Here is a 20,221-nt window from a genome sequence, read left to right as displayed (position 1 = left end):
CGGGTGGACGTACCGCCGAATTGCTCAACACGTGGGGCGTGAGGTCTCCACAGTACATCGATGTTGTCGCCAGTGGTCGGCGGAAGGTGCACGTGCCCGTCGACCTGGGACCGGACCGCAGCGACGCACGGATGCACGCCAAGACCGTAGGATCCTACGCAGTGCCGTAGGGGACCGCACCGCCACTTCCCAGCAAATTAGGGACACTGTTGCTCCTGGGGTATCGGCGTGGACCATTCGCAACCGTCTCCATGAAGCTGGGCTACGTCCCGCACACCGTTAGGCCGTCTTCCGCTCTCGCCCCAACATCGCGGAGCCCGCCTCCAGTGGTGTCGCGACAGGCGTGAATGGAGGGACGAATGGAGACGTGTCGTCTTCAGCGATGAGAGTCGCTTCTGCCTTGGTGCCAATGATGGTCGTATGCGTGTTTGGCGCCGTGCAGGTGAGCGCCACAATCAGGACTGCATACGACCGAGGCACACAGGGCCAACACCCGGCATCATGGTGTGGGGAGCGATCTCCTACACTGGCCGTACACCACTGATGATCGTCGAGGGGACACTGAATAGTGCACGGTACATCCAAACCGTCATCGAACCCATCGTTCTACCATTCATAGACCGGCAAGGGAACTTGCTGTTCCAACAGGACAATGCACGTCCGCATGTATCCCGTGCCACCCAACGTGCTCTAGAAGGTGTAAGTCAACTACCCTGGCCAGCAAGTTCTCCGGATCTGTCCCCCATTGAGCATGTTTGGGACTGGATGAAGCGTCGTCTCACGCGGTCTGCACGTCCAGCGCGAACGCTGGTCCAACTGAGGCGCCAGGTGGAAATGGCATGGCAAGCCGTTCCACAGGACTACATCCAGCATCTCTACGATCGTCTCCATGGGAGAATAGCAGCCTGCATTGCTGCAAAAGGTGGATATACACTGTACTAGTGCCGACATTGTGCATGCTCTGTTGCCTGTGTCTATGTGCCTGTGGTTCTGTCAGTGTGATCATGTGATGTATCTGACCCCAGGAATGTGTCAATAAAGTTTCCCCTTCCTGGGACAATGAATTCACGGTGTTCTTATTTCAATTTCCAGGAGTGTATTTTAATGGCCAGTAGTGTACTACAATGTACGGCCACATATTGGAGAAGTATAACTTACATTTAATAACAATAATAGAAGGAAAAGGAACCATCTAAATAAAAATTCAGCCGAGATTTGTAATTTAAATGTTAAGGCCACAGTCTGAAGAAATATGACTACAAGGTCACTCCTTTCAGACCACCTTCTAGAGCACGTTGGGTGGCACGGGATACATGTGGACGTGCGTTGTCCTGTTGGAACAGCAAGCTCGCTTGCCGGTCTAGGAATGGTAGAACGATGGGTTCGATGGCGGTTTGGATGTACCGTGCACTATTCAGTGTCCCCTCGTCGATCACCAGTGGTGTACGGCCAGTGTAGGAGATCGCTCCCACCACCATGATGCCGGGTGTTGGCCCTGTGTGCCTCGGTCGTATCCAGTCCTGATTGTGGCGCTCACCTGCACGGCGCCAAACACGCATACGACCATCATTGGCACCAAGGCAGAAGCGAATCTCATCGCTGAAGACGACACGTCTCCATTCGTCCCTCCATTCACGCCTGTCGCGACACCACTGGAGGCGGGCTGCACGATGTTGGGGCGTGAGCGGAAGACGTCCTAACGGTGTGCGGGACCGTAGCCCAGCTTCATGGAGACGGTTGCGAATGGTCCTCGCCGATACCCCAGGAGCAACAGTGACCCTAATTTGCTGGGAAGTGGCGGTGCGGTCCCCTACGGCACTGCGTAGGATCCTACGGTCTTGGCGTGCATCCGTGTGTCGCTGCGGTACGGTCCCAGGTCGACGGGCACGTGCACCTTCCGCCGACCACTGGCGACAACATCGATGTACTGTGGAGACCTCACGCCCCACGTGTTGAGCAATTCGGCGGTACGTCCACCCGGCCTCCCGCATGCCCACTATATGCCCTCGCTCAAAGTCCGTCAACTGCACATACGGCTCACGTCCACGCTGTCGCGGCATGCTACCAGTGTTAAAGACTGCGATGGAGCTCCGTATGCCACGGCAAACTGGCTGACACTGACGGCGGCGGTGCACAAATGCTGCGCAGCTAGCGCCATTCGACGGCCAACACCGCAGTTCCTGGTGTGTCCGCTGTGCCGTGCGTGTGATCATTGCTTGTACAGCCCTCTCGCAGTGTCCGAAGCAAGTATGGTGGGTCTGACACACCGTTGTCAATGTGTTCTTTTTTCCATTTCCAGGAGTGTATTACCACCCAGAGACACACCATAACGCCAGCACTTCCTCCAAGTCCGACTTCGACCAAAGACGCTTACTGAACAAACAGTAAATCGATAGCGAACGCGAGCCAGTGACGCCAAAGAACCAAGCGAAGTAAAATATGGCGCTACGGCTCAGGTGTCCTCTGAACCAACGGAATAAAACTCGGTGACGGCGACCGCGCAGACGTCTGGTGTTGCGTCAGCGCCCGCCTCACAAGTAGAGGTACGCGGCGGTGGGTTACTTGTCGCGTCTGACTGGTTGTGTGATCCCGCGAGAGATGCAAACATGTCAGACTTAAAACGAGGATTAGCAAAGCGAATCAGAAGGACGACCAGAAAGCGCCGCCGAATACCGAAATGACGCTGCAGGCTCCATCAACAGTGTCACTGTGTCCCGAATTTTATTAAATAGACCCGTTCCATGGATTCCCCTTGTAGTGCCATAGCGGGCTTAGATGTTACGGCAAGCCACTGGAGACAAAGTGTTCTGAAACGTAAGCCCCATTCATTCTTGCTCTGTGTTTATCTTAGCTCTTTTAGTAGTGCAAAAGTTGCTAGTAGATATGAGTTGTTAGAAATTAATACTGTAGTATTTGTCTCTCGACATTTAATCTGCAGTGTCTCGGAGCTCGTTTCTCAAGATGGGGCAGGGTAAGGTTACGGTTGTGGACGGGGCCGTAATCAATTACTCTTGGTTGCACAACAAATACGTTACTTCATTAAATTTTTAAACTTTAAAACAATCTCTAAAAAAACAAAAATCATAATTTACTGCATTACGGCTGAAGGCCTTATATCAGAGAAAAAAATTCCGCAATTTTAGGGCCGAAGACCACCAGGAATAACCTCAAACAACAGACGGCTGACGGCCGTGGTGGCCGAGCGGATCTAGGCGCTTCAGTCTGGAACCGCGCGACCGCTACGGTCACAGGTTCGAATCCTGCCTCGGGCATGGATGTGTGTGATGTCCTTAGGTTAGTTAGGTTTAAGTAGTTTTAAGTTCTAGGAGACTGTTGACCTCAGAAGTTAAGTCCCATAGTGCACAGAGCCATTTTTGAACGAACGGCTGAAGGCCAGAATTAGCAGTCAGAAGAACAATTCCAAAGAGCACATATTAAGATAAATACTTCGTTTTAAAACAAACTGTAACACGGTTGAATGCCTTATCACAAAAGAAGTGAAATTATTGCTCGGCTGAAGGCCACCCGCAACTTCAAATAAAAAACGCTTGAAGAACTATTCCAAATAGCACATATTAAGATAAATACTTCGTTTTATAACAAACTGCAACACGGCTGAAGGCCTTATTTTTAAAGAAGTGGTATTATTGCTTGGATGAAGGCCACACCAACAATAATTAGAAAATTACAAATATCCTTGAAACTAACATCACAATCTAAGGAATCAGCCCAAGCGGTTCTCAGCAAGTGTTCCAAGGGTCGGCATGGCAAGGTAATTCAAACATAAGATAAGGATGGCAACTCAGACTAGGGGCAGCTTAAGCGCCGACCGACCGACTAACCAATCCGCCTAACATCCGATCACTGGTACAACGATGGAATATTTTTACGCAAGGGCGAAGAGACAGACAGCACTACATCTTCAGAAAACACCCAAGGCCGAAGTAAACACTAGAACCAAGGTAGACCTCCCAAAAAATGTGCACAGTACAATGCAAGAGACTGTCGAACTACACGCCGTGTAGGACAGCATCAACACGACGAGGAAACGTACACTGCCGGAAAAGTATGGTCACCTCCAGGGCAGGTAACTGGGGCGTTAGCGGCCACAAGGCAGAAAACACCGCTGATTGCACTTCACTAATAAGAATAATACTTAATTCAATGATGAATAACAAATAGAGAAAGACGGCTGCAATATTTCACCGCCTCGAAACACTTCACTCATTGCTGCCAGGCTCAGCGGCCCTGGGAGCAACAACCCGCCTACCAAAGGCGAGATCTCAGAATAGCCGGGGTTGCATTAGCAGTTAACTCTTCACTCAGCTTGAACGTCCAGGGTTCGGTGTACAACAAAGTCGTCCCTCTCGCAGCTACCGCTTCTTGATCCGGCAGTGGCAGCATGCCGCCAGCGGCCCCGGCTTGGCCTCGCACTGCACAGATCTGCTCGCTGCTGCGCCCCAACCGAACTGATGTCCGTTCGCAACTCCGCTCCAAATCCAGTACGTGGACAGCATTAAAATAACTGCCAATTCAAAACCACAAGATACACACGGACTCGGGAAAACAATTCCACCAACAACTCACAATACAAAAACCAGTCGCTGTGAAACAACACGGACTAATTATAAGTCGGCACAAACACAGAGAAGCCAGAAGCGGTCTGGAGACCAAATGCACGTTGTCCGCTGCGACGACCGACCGAACAACCAACCAACGGTAGTCCCCACTTAAGTCAGGCACGGGAAAGATCCCAGTATACAACGTCGACCGACAACTTATTGCCATGAGGTCACTTCGACGGGCGGAAACACACACACACACACACAAACACACACACACACACACACACACACACACACACACACATAGGTGAAAGTTGCACCACTCGAATATCACGGTCCATTCAACTAAGACTCGCTGAATCTGGTCCTTGCCATGGTCGTACACCCTCGCCACCACATCATTCCGTCGAACAATGCATGTGTGTCGCCAGCGGTCGGGCGAGTACTGGCTGTCCGGACTTAACTACTGCTCCTTCCCAACTCAACTCGCTCCACACATAACGACCAGGAAATACTAGAGGCCGCTCCACAGATGGTACCACAGTACGCGCTGTCGATAAGTGCTGGTGCTGCCACTCACGGAGAAACAAGGCGACGTAGTGGCGACAGTGAACACACAAAGGAAATGTGACGCCACTGTCGCTATGAACGTCATAAAAGAGAGCCGCACACGGCTCAGTTTCAGTGAAAGTTTTCAAAAATGCAGGAAATTCAGAAAATGCTAAATTGGTCTTTTCCCTGTCCCTCCGACGTCATATACAGCCAACGTTAAATACACACACCAAAAAAAAGATTTGCATTACCTCGGTCCCGAGAATTCCGGATCCTGTACAGAAAATTGGAGTAGAGATCAAAATAAACATAATTTCCGCCCTTTTTATTACTCATGAAATGCTGTACCACCATACGGCGACACCTTCAAAGGTGGTTGTTCAGATTGCTGTACACACCGGTACCTCTAATACCCAGTGAACCATGATTTATTTTCAAAGAATATTCTTAAGAATTTATTTTATTTACTAGCGATTCATCAAGAACATTCACACATTTAATCACACTATATAAGGATGGAAGTAGTTGCCAGGGAGTAACTGATGAAATCATAACAAAATTCCTTTTAACAAATGGTAATTTTATTCACTTTAGTGGTGCCTGAAAGCATTTTTTAAGAGCGGCCGCGCGGTTCCAGACTGCAGCGCCTAGAACCGCTCGGCCACTCCAGCCGGCGCCACTCTAGTCGAGCGGTATCGTTAACGTGAAGGAAGTCATTCATAAAATGTTCACGATGGGGACGCGAATTGTCGTCCATGAAGACGAATACCTCGCCAATATGATGATGACATGGTTGCACTGTCGGTCGGAGGATGGCATTCACGTATCGTACAGCCGTTACGGCGCCTTCCGTAACCACCAGAGGCGTACGTCGGCCCCACATAATGCCACCCCAAAACAGCAGGGAACCCCCACCTTGCTACACTCACTGGACGGTGTGTCTACGGCGTTCAGCCCGACCCGGTTGCCTCCAAACACGTCTCCGACGATTGTCTGATGGAAAGCATATGCGACACTCATCGGTGATGAGAACGTCATACCAATCCTGAGCGGTCCATTCGGCATGTTGTTGGGCCCATCTGTACCGTGCTGCATGGTGTGGTTGCAAAGATGGACCTCGCCATGGACGTCGGAAGTGAAGCTCCGTAGCTTGCAGGCTATTGCGCACAGTTTCAGTCGTAACACGACGTCCTGTGACTGCACGAAAAGCATTATTCAACATGGTGGCGTTGCTGTCAGGGTTCCTCCGAGCCATAATCGGTAGGTAGCCGTCACCCACTGCGGTAGTAGCCCTTGGGCGGCCTGAGCGAGGCATGTCATCGACAGTTCCTGTCTCTCTGTATCTGCTCCATGTCCGAAGAACGTCGCATTGGTTTACTCCGAGACGCCTGGACAATTCCCTTGTTGAGAGCCCTTCCTGGTACAAGGTAACGGTGCGGACGCGATCTAACTGTGGTATTGACCGTATAGGCATGGTTGAACTACAGAGAACACGAGCCGTTTGCCTCCTTCCTGGTGAAATGACTGGAACTGATCGGCTGTCGGACCCCGTCCGTCTAATAGTCGCTGCTCATGCATGGTTGTTTACATCTTCGGGCGGGGTTAGTGACATCTCTGAACAAAGGGACTGTGTCTGTGATACATTATCCACAGTCAACGTTCAGGGAACTTTTTTAGATGTGTGTATTTTGTTGATATAGTAGTAGCCAATATTTTCAACTGTGTTACGTTACTAACAGGGACTACTGAAAGTCACTTCCTTCACTCATTTTACAACGAAGCAGAAGATAACGAAAGTTTTCCCTGAGACATTTAGGTCTCATCTTTATCTGCGATAATGATGGAAGCAGAAGACAGCTATTAAAATTTGTGCCACGGCCGGCTGTATGTTGACCGTCGTGCTGCAGTGGTGTAATTGCCACCATTTCTGGCAAGTTAGAGGACCTGGGTTCGAGTCCCGGCGGTGTCACAGATTTTAATTCCTTACTTCAGCTTCCATCATTAACAAAATTACTGTTAACAATCAAAAAGCAGAGGTTGCATCTTGCAGCTTGCGCCCTGAAGTAATGGCGGTCAGGTCACGACACAACACGCCAGTGGGGGCACATGTTCGCTCCACGTAAACAATCGGATGTTATGAAAATAAAAATTGAATGTATTACGACTTATAGCATATTAAAATACTAGATATATTAAGTTCACGCTACACTGAACTGCAGACCGTGTAAGGGACGATCAAAAAGTTTCCGTCTAAGAGGGTACCGCTGCGACTCAGCTGCGGGTCTACAAGCACCCACATGCAGGTAAGGCATTAGTGTGGCGCTCGTGTCTTCAATACGTGCGTGCTGTAAATGCGGAGATGTGAACCATGGCGGTGTTATTACCAAATGCATCCAAACAGGACCAGCTAATTGTTATTGTTTTCTTGGCTGCCGAGAGTCAAAGGCAGGTAAACAACCACCGCAGAATGAAGACTGTCTATGGGGCAGCATGTCTGTCAAAAACCATCTGCGCTAAGGGGTTGTGCTGCTTCATGGTGAGCAAGATCGCATGTCGCAAATGCCGTAAAGACGAATTTACGAAGACTCTAGTGGTAGACATTCGAGCAACAGCGCTGTAGTTCTGGTTCCTCACGCTGCAATTATCTCTCGCGTTCCGTCGTTTAAAAAGACCCTGAAGGTGCGACAGTTCCTGTCGGACGAGGATGTGTTGCGGGCAGCTACAGACTACTTCACGCAGCAGGACGTGCTGTGTTACCAAACGGGTAACCTAGTGTGTTGGTGGAATGATTGCTTCAGTGCTCACTGCGGATTCGCATAATTGGCATACCTTTTTTAACTATACGGCCTTCGCACTGAAGCTTTTGGTAGCCCCTTGTGTTACAATTTTCTGTACGTTGACTGCACAAGCAGGATTGATACGAGCCCCATTACAGTACGCGCTATGCTGTTACAGGCGAGCCTGGAAGAGATGGATCACCTGGAAGTCCTGGACCGCCTGGAAGCCCCGGTCCGCCTGGAACAGTGGACCCAGACACACTCAAGGTAAGCGCTTGCTGCTGCTGCTGCTGCTGCTGCTCATGTTATATCCACCAATCACTCTGCGGCTGTGACTGTCGCCCCCAAATCTACGTATGTTTCCTCAAAATGCATGCCAAACCGTTTCTTTGCTACAGAATTTCAGTTCACATAGAAAAGATTTGATAAAACAGTTTTATTTAGTGATCTGGTTTCTAAATCTTCTTCAGATGAACTGACTGAAAGTTATGAGGAGTTTATAGAATATTTATACGTACCTCCAAAAACCGTCTCTAAAGTTATTTATTGTCTGGTGAACTTCTAAGCTTATAATGGTATAAACCACATGCGTATTATTCCACAATACATCATTTAAGCTTTAACGTCTGCTAGGTGATGACGAAATAGTCGAACTATAGCAACAAAATTGAGTCCCTCAGCTCCTTTTTGGTGTATGTAATAATGACTTTTATCAGAGGGTAGAAGCTCATCTTAAAGAAGATAATGTTGAGTATTTTTTTCCAATCTTTGGCTGGGTAACATGCTCATAATACAAACAAAAAGAAAAGCTTGAAGAATGCATCGTATTTTATTCTAAAGATACTTTGAAGCGTTCATGCGCTGACGGTTTAAACTGAAACACATGGTAATACAATAAAAGTGGCAGATTAACTCAGTTAACTTTCCGCTTGTAGTCATAGGAGATGGTTAATCATGGTGTACAATGTGTGTTTCTTAATACATTTAAAATGCTTTCCCTTGCCAGAATTTTAGCCACTGAGTGGAAGCTTTAGGTAGAATAGAACGTTGTGTAATGCTCCCTTTTCGTTTATAATCGTATAAATGATTTTCAGGAGATATTTAAGCAACATTTTTCTTGCTTAACATGTGAAAAAAATGTAGTAGAGAGGTATTTCGTTAATAAATGAAACACACATGTTGGTACTCATCCCTGGCTTCCATAAATTTTTGCGTTTCGTAAATTTTCGCTTAGGACCGAACAACTTTTTTTTTTAAATTTTCATCTACGACTAGTGTCACTGTAATAGTCTGTGGACTGTCGCACATAGTACACGGGTTCCTGGTATCATCGTGTCTACGTCTCGTAGTGGCGTGTGTGTACGCTCTGTTGTGTTTCTCGAAGACTTAACTGTAGAAAAGCTGCTTAATAAAATTCTACCTTTCGTGTAAGAAGTTAGCATTCATTTGACAATTTACGGTATTTAATTACGTGATTCAAGCTGTCTAATGGTATTTCAGTATGAAATGAGAGGTGAAATGCTTGAAATAAAACATATGAGTGTAACACACATGTTTGAAACAGGTGACATAGAAAACACACTAACTGTCCTTCCATTGGGACGTCTGCTTATTAAGATATGTACATGGAAATTCCACTGGATTAGAAGCTATATTAAGAAAAAACTGCTTCTGTATTATACTTTTTTTCAAGAATTTGTGATGTAATAGCTTTTAAAACTGATTTTGTATTCCTCGTATTGTCTGAGGTAAAGAGGTGAAACTACTTGGTCTCTGAACTAAACTGGTGTTCAAAGTTAAAGCAACAAAAGGAAATTTTGCAAGGTTGCGTTTGTTTTGCAGGTCAAAGCAAAGTAGAAGCAATGTAAAGAATACAGAACGTGAACAATTACAACATGCATAATAGTAGACGAAAATTTTCTTCGTTTTTCCAAACTTAACAGATTTGTACACACATTCTGACAACTGGTTCATGTGCTGACTGTGAGATGTGATCATCAATGGCAACAGTATAGGCCTGACAACGACGGAATATGCTGTGAATACAGTCATCAATATCGAGGCAATAACGCCCATTGTTCCTGCGCAGTTACACGCAAGTCTTGGAGAGTGGTTGGTGGGTGCTGTTGTGATGCAACCCGTCTCCCTAATGCTTACCAAACTTGCTCTACGGGATTCAAATCGGGGGAGCGAGCATTATCTTCCGTCTCCCAGAAAACATCAACCATTCGTGCTCCACGAGGTCAAGCATTATCGTCCACCAGTACGAAGTCTGGGCACACAGCACATCGCAACAACCGTACATGAGGTACCTAATCACGATAAATGTCAGCAGTTAAACCTTTCCGATTCACCCGTACAATCTTATGAAGAGACGTTCGAGTGATCAACATAATCACTACCCACACCATTAGCGGTGCTCCTCAATATCGATCTCTTTCTACAATGTTCGGTTCTCGAAATCGTGTTCCACATACCCTTCAGATGCGAATGCGTCGAGAACCACTGTCTAGAACAAATCGGGACTCATCTGCGGAAAAAAAACGTTGACCCACTGTTCGACTGTCCAGGTGGCATGTTGACAACTCACTCTACAGGTTCCCTTTTCCGAACACACACACAACAGGTCTCCGACAGTGAAGACCACTCTGTTGAAGCCTTCCGTGCATCATCTGCCTCGATACAACACAGTGTCCAGTGGATGCTGCGAGGACAGTTGCCGGTTGCTGCGCTGTACTAAGGTGGTAATGTCAGCCACTTACAGCCAAATGACGGCCCTCTCTCTCTGATGTCACACGTGATCGGCCCTGCTCTGGTCTTCGCGATACAGTTTCGGTCTCTGAAAACTGTCGCCACGCCTGACACGTCTCTCCGTTTTTACTGAACGACTTACGCTACGCCATCGTGCCACATGAGTTTGCGATTGTCCTGCTTCAATTCTTCCTATTGAATTCCAGCGCAGAGAGAGTGGTAGGCGTCGTCTCTGCGCCACACTGCACTGTCTGTGACTGTGTCCACACAGAAATTGTGGAGGTGGGACTACCCGGCAAACACTATTCCGTGTGATAGGTATCTCCTGATGTCATAGTTGGTGTGGTTGTCCGTTGACTAGAATGCCATTTTCCGAGCAGAACACTATCTTACGGGAGTCTGTTGTAAGTTTGTATGATTATATCGTGAATTAAACACAGGGCAGAGAAATAGCGGCTTGTTTCTTTAATTTTGAGCACCAGTGTGTTATGGTTTTCTCAACCGCATTTCACAATAAAAAAAAGTTATTGTCTTACAAACAACGGGCTCACGCGAAGAAAAGCAGACGTCTAGTTTCGACAGTAATTTGGGAATATGTGCAAGAACAGTTCAAGAAACATCACATAATCTTCATTAGCTCTTGTTTCAAGTACGCAGTAATGTACTTGTACGTTTAGTACTTGAAACCAGGGTTCGTTTCGTCATTTGACGAAATGCAGCTTCGGAATGATTACCATCTTGTTCTTTGTTGCAGGACGAAGTGTGTTAGTTGAAATGAAAAATGTATATGAATTACTGCATAACTGCGTGTTAAACATATTATCTGCACCACCATTTTCTGGATTAAATTACAATTTCTATTCGCACAATTGTAGACGTTTCCTGACAATTTACTTATGTGTTGCTGCAAATTATTTCAAACATTCATAGCTTCTCACGCTACTTTTGGTATGTTAATATTCCTTAACTATGTTATGTTGAATGTTTCATGCTTTCAAGGGGGAGTGGAACAGCAGGTCATACGTTGAGGTAATGTATTTCACCTCAGCTACTTCGGCTTTTCATGTAGTTACTGAGCGAAGAGAAAATTTGTTTTCTCTGCTTCTCCCCCTCTTGTGTGCTCTTTTGTATATGGAATTTTTTTTTTTTTTTTTTTTTTTTCATTGTGGCCAACTAGGGACAAAGCGAAAATCTGCATCCCTTCTCGTCCCTTATAGCCCTTTTGTTCCAAAGTTCTTGCATTCTCTCTTCGCTGCGTCTTTTTTTATTCCTTCAGAACAATTTACACCTGTTTCCTTAATGCTTGAACCTTGGAATACTTCTAATTTTAATACATTCCTTCTGAAACCGTTTATTCCTTTTCCCGTTACTTTCATACTCTGCAGTATTATATCAGTTTGAACTTCTGAGGTCCATTTCGCTATGAATTTCTGTGCCAGAGACACGTAAACTGTTCTTTCGTTAGCCCTTTGCCGTTCACTCTCGTCATATATCAAAAACTTATGTCTTCCTTTCAATATCGTTTGTCTTTTTTGTGTTCTGACGTGTTGTATTATGACTCTTAATTCAAAGCCTTTTGTCGTTCCTATTGGATTTAAACTTTCCTTTGTAACTGTACTGTTTACTCTAATTTGTTTAATTTATTTTTGAATGCTAGACACCCGCTTGCGTAGAGCCTTTCTCGTTTCACTGCTGTGATGTATCTTTTATTATTGCTGTTATAATTTTTATTGCTGTGATAGTAGCACAAATAAATGTTGTGGTAGGTAGAAGTGACGAAGTTTTCCAGCCATCTAAAAGTGGTTACACGTCCTGTAAATATATATTACTTCCACATTCACTTTTGTTACTTCCTGATTGATTGTTCTTACGATAGAAAATGGATTACGAGTGTATTCTATGGCGTTTTCATATCATTACGTTTAATTCTTCCTTATAAACCATTTGGAATGTAGATTAACATGTATAAACCATTTGGATATAAATGTTAATCTACATTCAGATTCGATGATGGCACCTTTAGTGTGTTGAAACCGGTTATCCAGTAGACAGTATTTAAGCAATCTTGGCTTCTGAATTATTTCTACAAGTGAGTGATCGCCCCACTACGCACTATGTGTTCACTGCAAAGAAGAAATGTATTTGAAAGGCTGTCTCTCTTTTCCTTCTATTCGTGTCCACAGTTTCGTATACTGCTTTTTCTCTTGATGCTCGGAATTTATCACTGTTGCTTTTTTAAAAGTTACTTTAGATTACAGTTTTATCTCTTCACTTAAATGCTACTGTCCTTAAAATTTCGAACATTCTATGTTTCGCAGTACGCACTCTGAGAAGCTATGCTATATACAAAGAATAAAAAAAATCTGTTTGGTTAGGATTTTCGGAAGTGATAAGTACGTGTACGCGTGAATGAGTGCGGCACAAAACTGCCTGCAGTTCATTTTGTTCGAAAAGCGACTCTTGTCAGGCTTTCGGCACACGACACTGAGAACGGACGAATTGAACTGAAACGTCTGAGTCAAACTCGCGACGAACTAATTGAAGCAGAAGACTGAACATTTGCAGGCATAAAATAAACTTTTACTTCTATTTAAGAACTCATCACCGCTGAAAAACGTATTAAACAAGACTTCTTTATTCTGCAATTACCTGTCACATATTTTATTTCCATGAGTATACGTCAAGGACTGATACCTCACATTTAATTGTTCCAAAGCTAATTCGTCTTAGGGGACCCCAGAAAATTTCACCTTTGTGGTATTATGTTTGCGAAATGTTCGTATTACTCCTAATCCCAAATGGAGTGTGGAAGCGAAATATCATCAGGGTATAAATATAATGTGTGGAAAAAAATATTTTCAAAATATTTGCAATGATGAATCACCGTCACACGTTGCAAGTTATAGTCAATAAAGTAGGTGGAATTAGCGATGTCATCGGACTGTGCTGTATCAAGTGTTCCCGTGATGGGGTGTAAACTTTGAGAGTAGATGGACGGGATGGTTGTCTACTGGTGAAGTACGATCTGAAGGCTGTAAGGTCGCGGGATCGAATACTTGTAAGATATCGGAATCGCTCCGTGCACGACAACACACGATACCATTATTTCCTAAAAAGCCGAGTGCGAAAATACGATTTTTCAGGGTGTCATATCTCGGGTTATGTTAATCACATGGATAAGGGGTCAACTGATCTGCATAGTCCTTAGCCTGGTGACCATTCTTATATCTATCAGACGAACGGGCATTACTGTAGCCATCCTGCAACACAGGGTCAAAAGCTGAACATTACATACTTCCTCCAGCTCAGGATAATTAAACGAATCGGTTTGTTCTTTTGCACTGGCTGTGTTGTAGGGTGGACCTCACGCGGCTTATTAAAGCATAATTTGTTCATGGCTGTTCCTAAGGAAAACGCCGAAAAACCATGACTTTTGGTACAAAATGTACAGGTTGTAGGGATAGCCAATTCTATAATTACTATTCATGGCATAGCGTCGAAATTTTTATAATATATTCTACATATGATATTCTCAAGAACCATCGCCACTTTTCTCATATCATTATGTTTTTTCCGAGACCCAGAGACTCAAAGTTAGCGTACTTCTGCACTTAAAATGTTTGTTGTTGTTGTGGTCTTCAGTCCTGAGACTGGTTTGATGCAGCTCTCCATGCTACTCTATCCTGTGCTAGCTTTTTCATCTCCCAATACCTACTGCAACCTACATCCTTCTGAATCTGCGTAGTGTATTCATCTCTTGGTCTACCTCTACGATTTTTACCCACCACGCTGCCCTCCAATGCTAAATTTGTGATGCCTTGATGCCTCAGAACATGTCCTACCAACCGATCCCTTCTTCTGGTCAAGTTGTGCCACAAACTTCTCTTCTCCCCAATCCTATTCAATACTTCCTCATTAGTTATGTGATCTACCCATCTAATCTTCAGCATTCTTCTGTAGCACCACATTTCGAAAGGTTCTATTCTCTTCTTGTCCAAACTATTTATCGTCCATGTTTCACTTCCATACATGGCTACACTCCATACGAATACTTTCAGAAATGACTTCCTGACACATAAATCTATACTCGATGTTAACAAATTTCTCTTCTTCAGAAACGCTTTCCTTGCCATTGCCAGCCTACATTTTATATCCTCTCTACTTCGACCATCATCAGTTATTTTGCTCCCCAAATAGCAAAACTCCTTTACTACTTTAAGTGCCTCATTTCCTAATCTAATTCCCTCAGCATCACCCGACTTAATTAGACTACATTCCATTATCCTTGTTTTGCTTTTGTTGATGTTCATCTTATATCCTCCTTTCAAGACACTGTCCATTCCATTCAACTGCTCTTCCAAGTCCTTTGCTGTCTCTGACAGAATTACAATGTCATCGGCGAACCTCAAAGTTTTTATTTCTTCTCCATGAATTTTAATACCTACTCCGAATTTTTCTTTTGTTTCCTTTACTGCTTGCTCAATATACAGATTGAACAACATCGGGGAGAGGCTACAACCCTGTCTTACTCCGTTCCCAACCACTGCTTCCCTTTCATGTCCCTCGACTCTTATAACTGCCATCTGGTTTCTGTACAAATTGTAAATAGCCTTTCGCTCCCTGTATTTTACCCCTGCCACCTTTAGAATTTGAAAGAGAGTATTCCAATCAACATTGTCAAAAGCTTTCTCTAAGTCTACAAATACTAGAAACGTAGGTTTGCCTTTCCTTAATCTTTCTTCTAAGATAAGTCGTAAGGTCAGTATTGCCTCAGGTGTTCCAGTGTTTCTACGGAATCCAAACTGATCTTCCCCGAGGTTGGATTCTACTAGTTTATCCATTCGTCTGTAACGAATTCGTGTTAGTATTTTGCAGCTGTGACTTATTAAACTGATAGTTCGGTAATTTTCACATCTGTCTACACCTGCTTTCTTTAGGATTGGAATTATTATATTCTTCTTGAAGTCTGAGGGTATTTCGCCTGTTTCATACATCTTGCTCACCAGATGGTAGAGTTTTGTCAGGACTGGCTCTCCCAAGGCCGTCATTAGTTCCAATGGAATGTTGTCTACTCCGGGGGCCTTGTTTCGACTCAGGTCTTTCAGTGCTCTGTCAACTCTTCACGCAGTATCATATCTCCCATTTCATCTTCATCTACATCCTCTTCCATTTCCATAATATTGTCCTCAAGTACATCGCCCTTGTATAGACCCTCTATATACTCCTTCCACCTTTCTGCTTTCCCTTCTTTGCTTAGAACTGGGTTTCCATCTGAGCTCTTTATATTCATACTCGTTCTCTTATCTCCAAAGGTCTCTTTAGTTTTCCTGTAGGCAGCATCTATCTTACCCCTAGTGAGATAGGCCTCTACATCCTTACATTTGTCCTCTAGCCATCCCTGCTTAGCCATTTTGCACTTCCTGTCGATCTCATTTTTGAGACGTTTGTATTCCTTTTTGCCTGCTTCATTTACTGCATTTTTGTATTTTCTCCTTTCATCAGTTAAATTCAATATTTCTTCTGTTACCCAAGGATTTCTACTAGCCCTCGTCTTTTTACCTACTTGATCCTCTGCTGCCTTCGCTACGTCGTCCCTCAAAGCTACCCATTCTTCTTCTACTGTATTTCTTTCGCCCATTCCTGTCAATTGTTCCCTTATGCTCTCCCTGAAACTCTGTACAACCTCTGGTTCTTTCAGTTTATCCAGGTCCCATCTCCTTGAATTCCTACCTTTTTGCAGTTTCTTCAGTTTTAATCTACAGTTCATAACCAATGGATTGTCGTCAGAGTCCACATCTGCCCCTGGAAATGTCTTATAATTTAAAACCTGGTTCCTAAATCTCTGTCTTACCATTAAATAATCTATCTGATACCTTTTAGTATCTCCAGGGTTCTTCCATGTATACAACCTTCTTTCATGATTCTTAAACCAAGTGTTAGTTATGATTATGTTGTGCTCTGTGCAAAATTCTACCTGGCGGCTTCCTGTTTCATTTCTTAGCCCCAATCCATATTCACCTACTATGTTTCCTTCTCTCCCTTTTCATACACTCGAATTCCAGTCACCCATGACTATTAAATTTTCGTCTCCCTTCACAATCTGAATAATTTCTTTTATTTCATCATACATTTCTTCAATTTCTTCGTCATCAGCAGAGCTAGTTGGCATATAAACTTGTACTACTGTAGTAGGTGTGGGCTTCGTATCTATCTTGGCCACAATAATGCGTTCACTTTGCTGTTTGTAGTAGCTTACCCGCATTCCTATTTTCTTATTCATTATTAAACCTACTCCTGCATTACCCCTATTTGATTTTGTGTTTGTAACCCTGTAGTCACCTGACCAGAAGTCTTGTTCCTCCTGCCACCGAACTTCACTAATTCCCACTATATCTAACTTCAACCTATCCATTTCCCTTTTTAAATTTTCTAACCTAGCACTTAAAATATGCACGTAATACCCGCTATGAGGTGTAAACGTGGTTGCAAGTGACGGATCCAAGGGTTCTGGAGACTTCGCAAGGGTGCTGAGGCCGCCAACCTGTTTGTTCTCTGACAGTAAAACTTTACAAAGCGTTGTCTGTACAATGCACACGTCACGCCTGTGCAAATACGCACAAGATGGTAGAGCAGTGACCACGGAGGATGCCATAACTCTGCTGGAACGTGTTTGGCGATTAAATAAAAGAAAATCTATGTTCGTGGAAGGCGGACTTTTTTTTTCCTTCCATTATACACTACTGGCCATTAAAATTGCTACACCACGAAGATGACGTGCTACAGACGTGAAATGTAACCGACAGGAAGAAGATGCTGTGATGTGCAAATGATTAGCTTTTCAGAGCATTCACACAAGGTTGGCGACGGCGGCGACACCTACAACGTGCTGATATGAGGAAAATTTCCAACCGAATTCTCATACACAAACAGCAGTTGACTGGCGTTGCGTGGTGAAACGTTGTTGTGATGCCTCGTGTAAGGATGAGAAAGGCGTACCATCACGTTTCCGACTTTGATAAAGGTCGGATTATTGCCTATCGCGATTGCGGTTTATCGTATCGCGACATTGCTGCTCGCGTTGGTCGAGATCCAATGACTGTTAGCAGAATATGGAATCGGTATGATGAGGAGGGTAATATGGAACGCCATTTTGGATCGTAACGGCCTCGTATCACTAGCAGTCGAGATGACAGGCATCTTGTCCGCATGGCTGTAACGGATCTTGCAGCCACGTCTCGATCCCTGAGTCAACAAATGGGGACGTTTGCTACAGGACAACCATCTGCACGAACAGTTCGACGACGTTTGCAGCAACATGGAGTATCAGGTCGGACACCATGGCTGCGGTTACCCTTGACGCTGCATCACAGACAGGAGCGCCTGCGATCGTATACTCAAAGACGAACCTGGGTGCACGAATGGCAAAACGTCATTTTTCTGATGGATCCAGGTTCTGTTTGCAATATCATGATGGTCGCATCCGTGTTTGGCGACATCGCTGTGAACGCACATTGGAAGCGTGTATTAGTCATGGTCATACTGGCGTATCACCCGGCGTGTTGGTATGGAGTGCCATTGGTTACACGTCTAGGTCACCTCTTGTTCGCATTGACGGCACTTTGAACAGTGGACGTTACATGTGAAATGTGTTACGACCCGTGGCTCTACCCTTCATTCGATGCCTGCGAAACGCTACATTTGAGCAGGATAATGTACGACCGCACGTTGCAGGTCCTGTACGGGCCTTTCTGGATACAGAAAATGTTCGACTGCTGCCCTGGCCAGCACATTCTTCATATCTCTCACCAATTGAAAACGTCTGGTCAGTGGTGGCGGGGCAACTGGCTCGTCACAATACGCCAGTCACTACCCTTGATGAACTGTGGTATCGTGTTGAAACTGCATGGTCAGCTGTACCTGTACACGCTATCTAAGCTCTGTTTGACTCAATGGCCAGGCGTATCAAGGCCGTTTCTACGGCCAGAGGTGGTTGTTCTGGGTACTGATTTCTCAGGATCTATGCATCCAAATTGGGTGAAAATGTAATCACATGTCAGTTCTAGTATAATATATTTGTCCAATGGATACCCGTTTATCATCTGCATTTCTTCTTGACGTAGCTATTTTAATGGCCAGTGGTGTATTTTCAACATGCACCGGAACAGAGCTTAAAATTTCATTACGATAACCTCTAGTTTTCCTTCGCATCAAGAAAATGAGGACGGTGGGACATAATTGGTCAATAAAAGGTGGGTCTCGTTCTGCAGACGCGTGACAATTGGCACGGCGTTCCAGCGCAGGCCGCGGCCACGCACCAGTTGGGCACGACTCCAGGTAAGTGCTGCGGGCGGCGCCGGAGGCGTTTGCCGGCGGGTAACGACGTACTTCTGTCCAGGCGCTGGCGACGGCCGGTCCCCCGGGAGCCGTGGGCGAGAAGGGCGAGCCTGGACTGCCTGGAGCGGCTGGAGGCCAGGGCGAGCCCGGCCCCGCAGGTCCCAAGGGCGACCCGGGCCCCGCAGGCGCGCCTGGCGCCGCCGGACACCAGGTAGGCGCCGCTGCGCTCGAATCGCGTGCTGACCTTGTCCGGGTCGTGACATGTGCGGCCTTTTTCTGTAGGTAAACGTATCCGAAAATACTGAGGATGATTCATTTCCTCCACATTTACGGAACTGTTCTGTGCAAGCAACTGTATTCCGAATTTATGAAAAAAGTTCAATTGCGTCAGGCACTTTTTCCTAATATTTATCCTCACAAAGCGTTTCGGTGGCATACTGTCAACATCAGGTACACTACAGTTAATGTACATTATATTAATCTACTGTATGATGAGTATTATTTCCTGTCAGTGCCAGTGAGGTTATGTATCGCATTTTAACTCATTAGGGACTCGTTAATAAACTGCAGTTTTCCAAGTACGACTGAAGGACGTGAGACGCGCCAGCATATTAATGACTATTATTATTATTATTATTCTAAAAAGACTGATAGGTCACGAGAGTAATCATTAGACTTTGAGGGAATAGCATAATTTTCATGGCATGTTTCGGGTGTGCCTCATCAGATCACTTGCTAAATTAATAACACATTGTTACATTACAAATGTGAGCATATGCAGAAACGTATTTTTAGAGCGCTATATTATCAAACCAAATTTCATAATTTTTTAGAGAAATACGTACCACACTGCAATACGAGTACAACCCTATGGCCGGCCGAAGTGGCCGTGCGGTTAAAGGCGCTGCAGTGTGGAACCGCAAGACCGCTACGGTCGCAGGTTCGAATCCTGCCTCGGGCATGGATGTTTGTGATGTCCTTAGGTTAGTTGGGTTTAACTAGTTCTAAGTTCTAGGGGACTAATGACCTCAGCAGTTGAGTCCCATAGTGCTCAGAGCCATTTTTGAACAACCCTATGACAAACAAGTGTTTGAACTTACAAGACGTGAAGTTACGGTGTTCGCGTAAGGACAGAATTACCGATATGACATACAGACAGTTAGCAGACGAATAAATATAGCGGCTCTCGACACCACGTAAGTAAAATGGCGTGCGCTATGGTGCACCACGAATGGGTAAAGG

The 20,221-nt window shown here is 45.1% G+C and overlaps 1 protein-coding gene across 1 annotated transcript in view; it reads left to right on the top strand.

Moving 5' to 3' along the window:
- Nucleotides 1-8,060: 8,060 nt before the first annotated feature.
- LOC124605268 (collagen alpha-1(X) chain-like) overlaps nt 8,061-20,221 on the top strand; it is a 45,779-nt gene continuing 33,618 nt past the window's right edge. Inside the window, exons 1-3 of the mRNA XM_047136832.1 lie at nt 8,061-8,161; nt 18,913-18,979; nt 19,041-19,190. Coding sequence (XP_046992788.1) covers nt 8,061-8,161; nt 18,913-18,979; nt 19,041-19,190 — 318 coding nt within the window. The remainder of the gene's footprint in view (nt 8,162-18,912; nt 18,980-19,040; nt 19,191-20,221) is intronic.

The sequence above is a fragment of the Schistocerca americana genome, chromosome 3 (genome assembly GCF_021461395.2).
Source record: "Schistocerca americana isolate TAMUIC-IGC-003095 chromosome 3, iqSchAmer2.1, whole genome shotgun sequence".
Taxonomy (NCBI): Eukaryota; Metazoa; Arthropoda; class Insecta; order Orthoptera; family Acrididae; genus Schistocerca; species Schistocerca americana.
The sequence above is the reverse complement of the archived record's forward strand: the minus strand, read 5'-3'. Positions and strand labels throughout refer to the sequence as shown.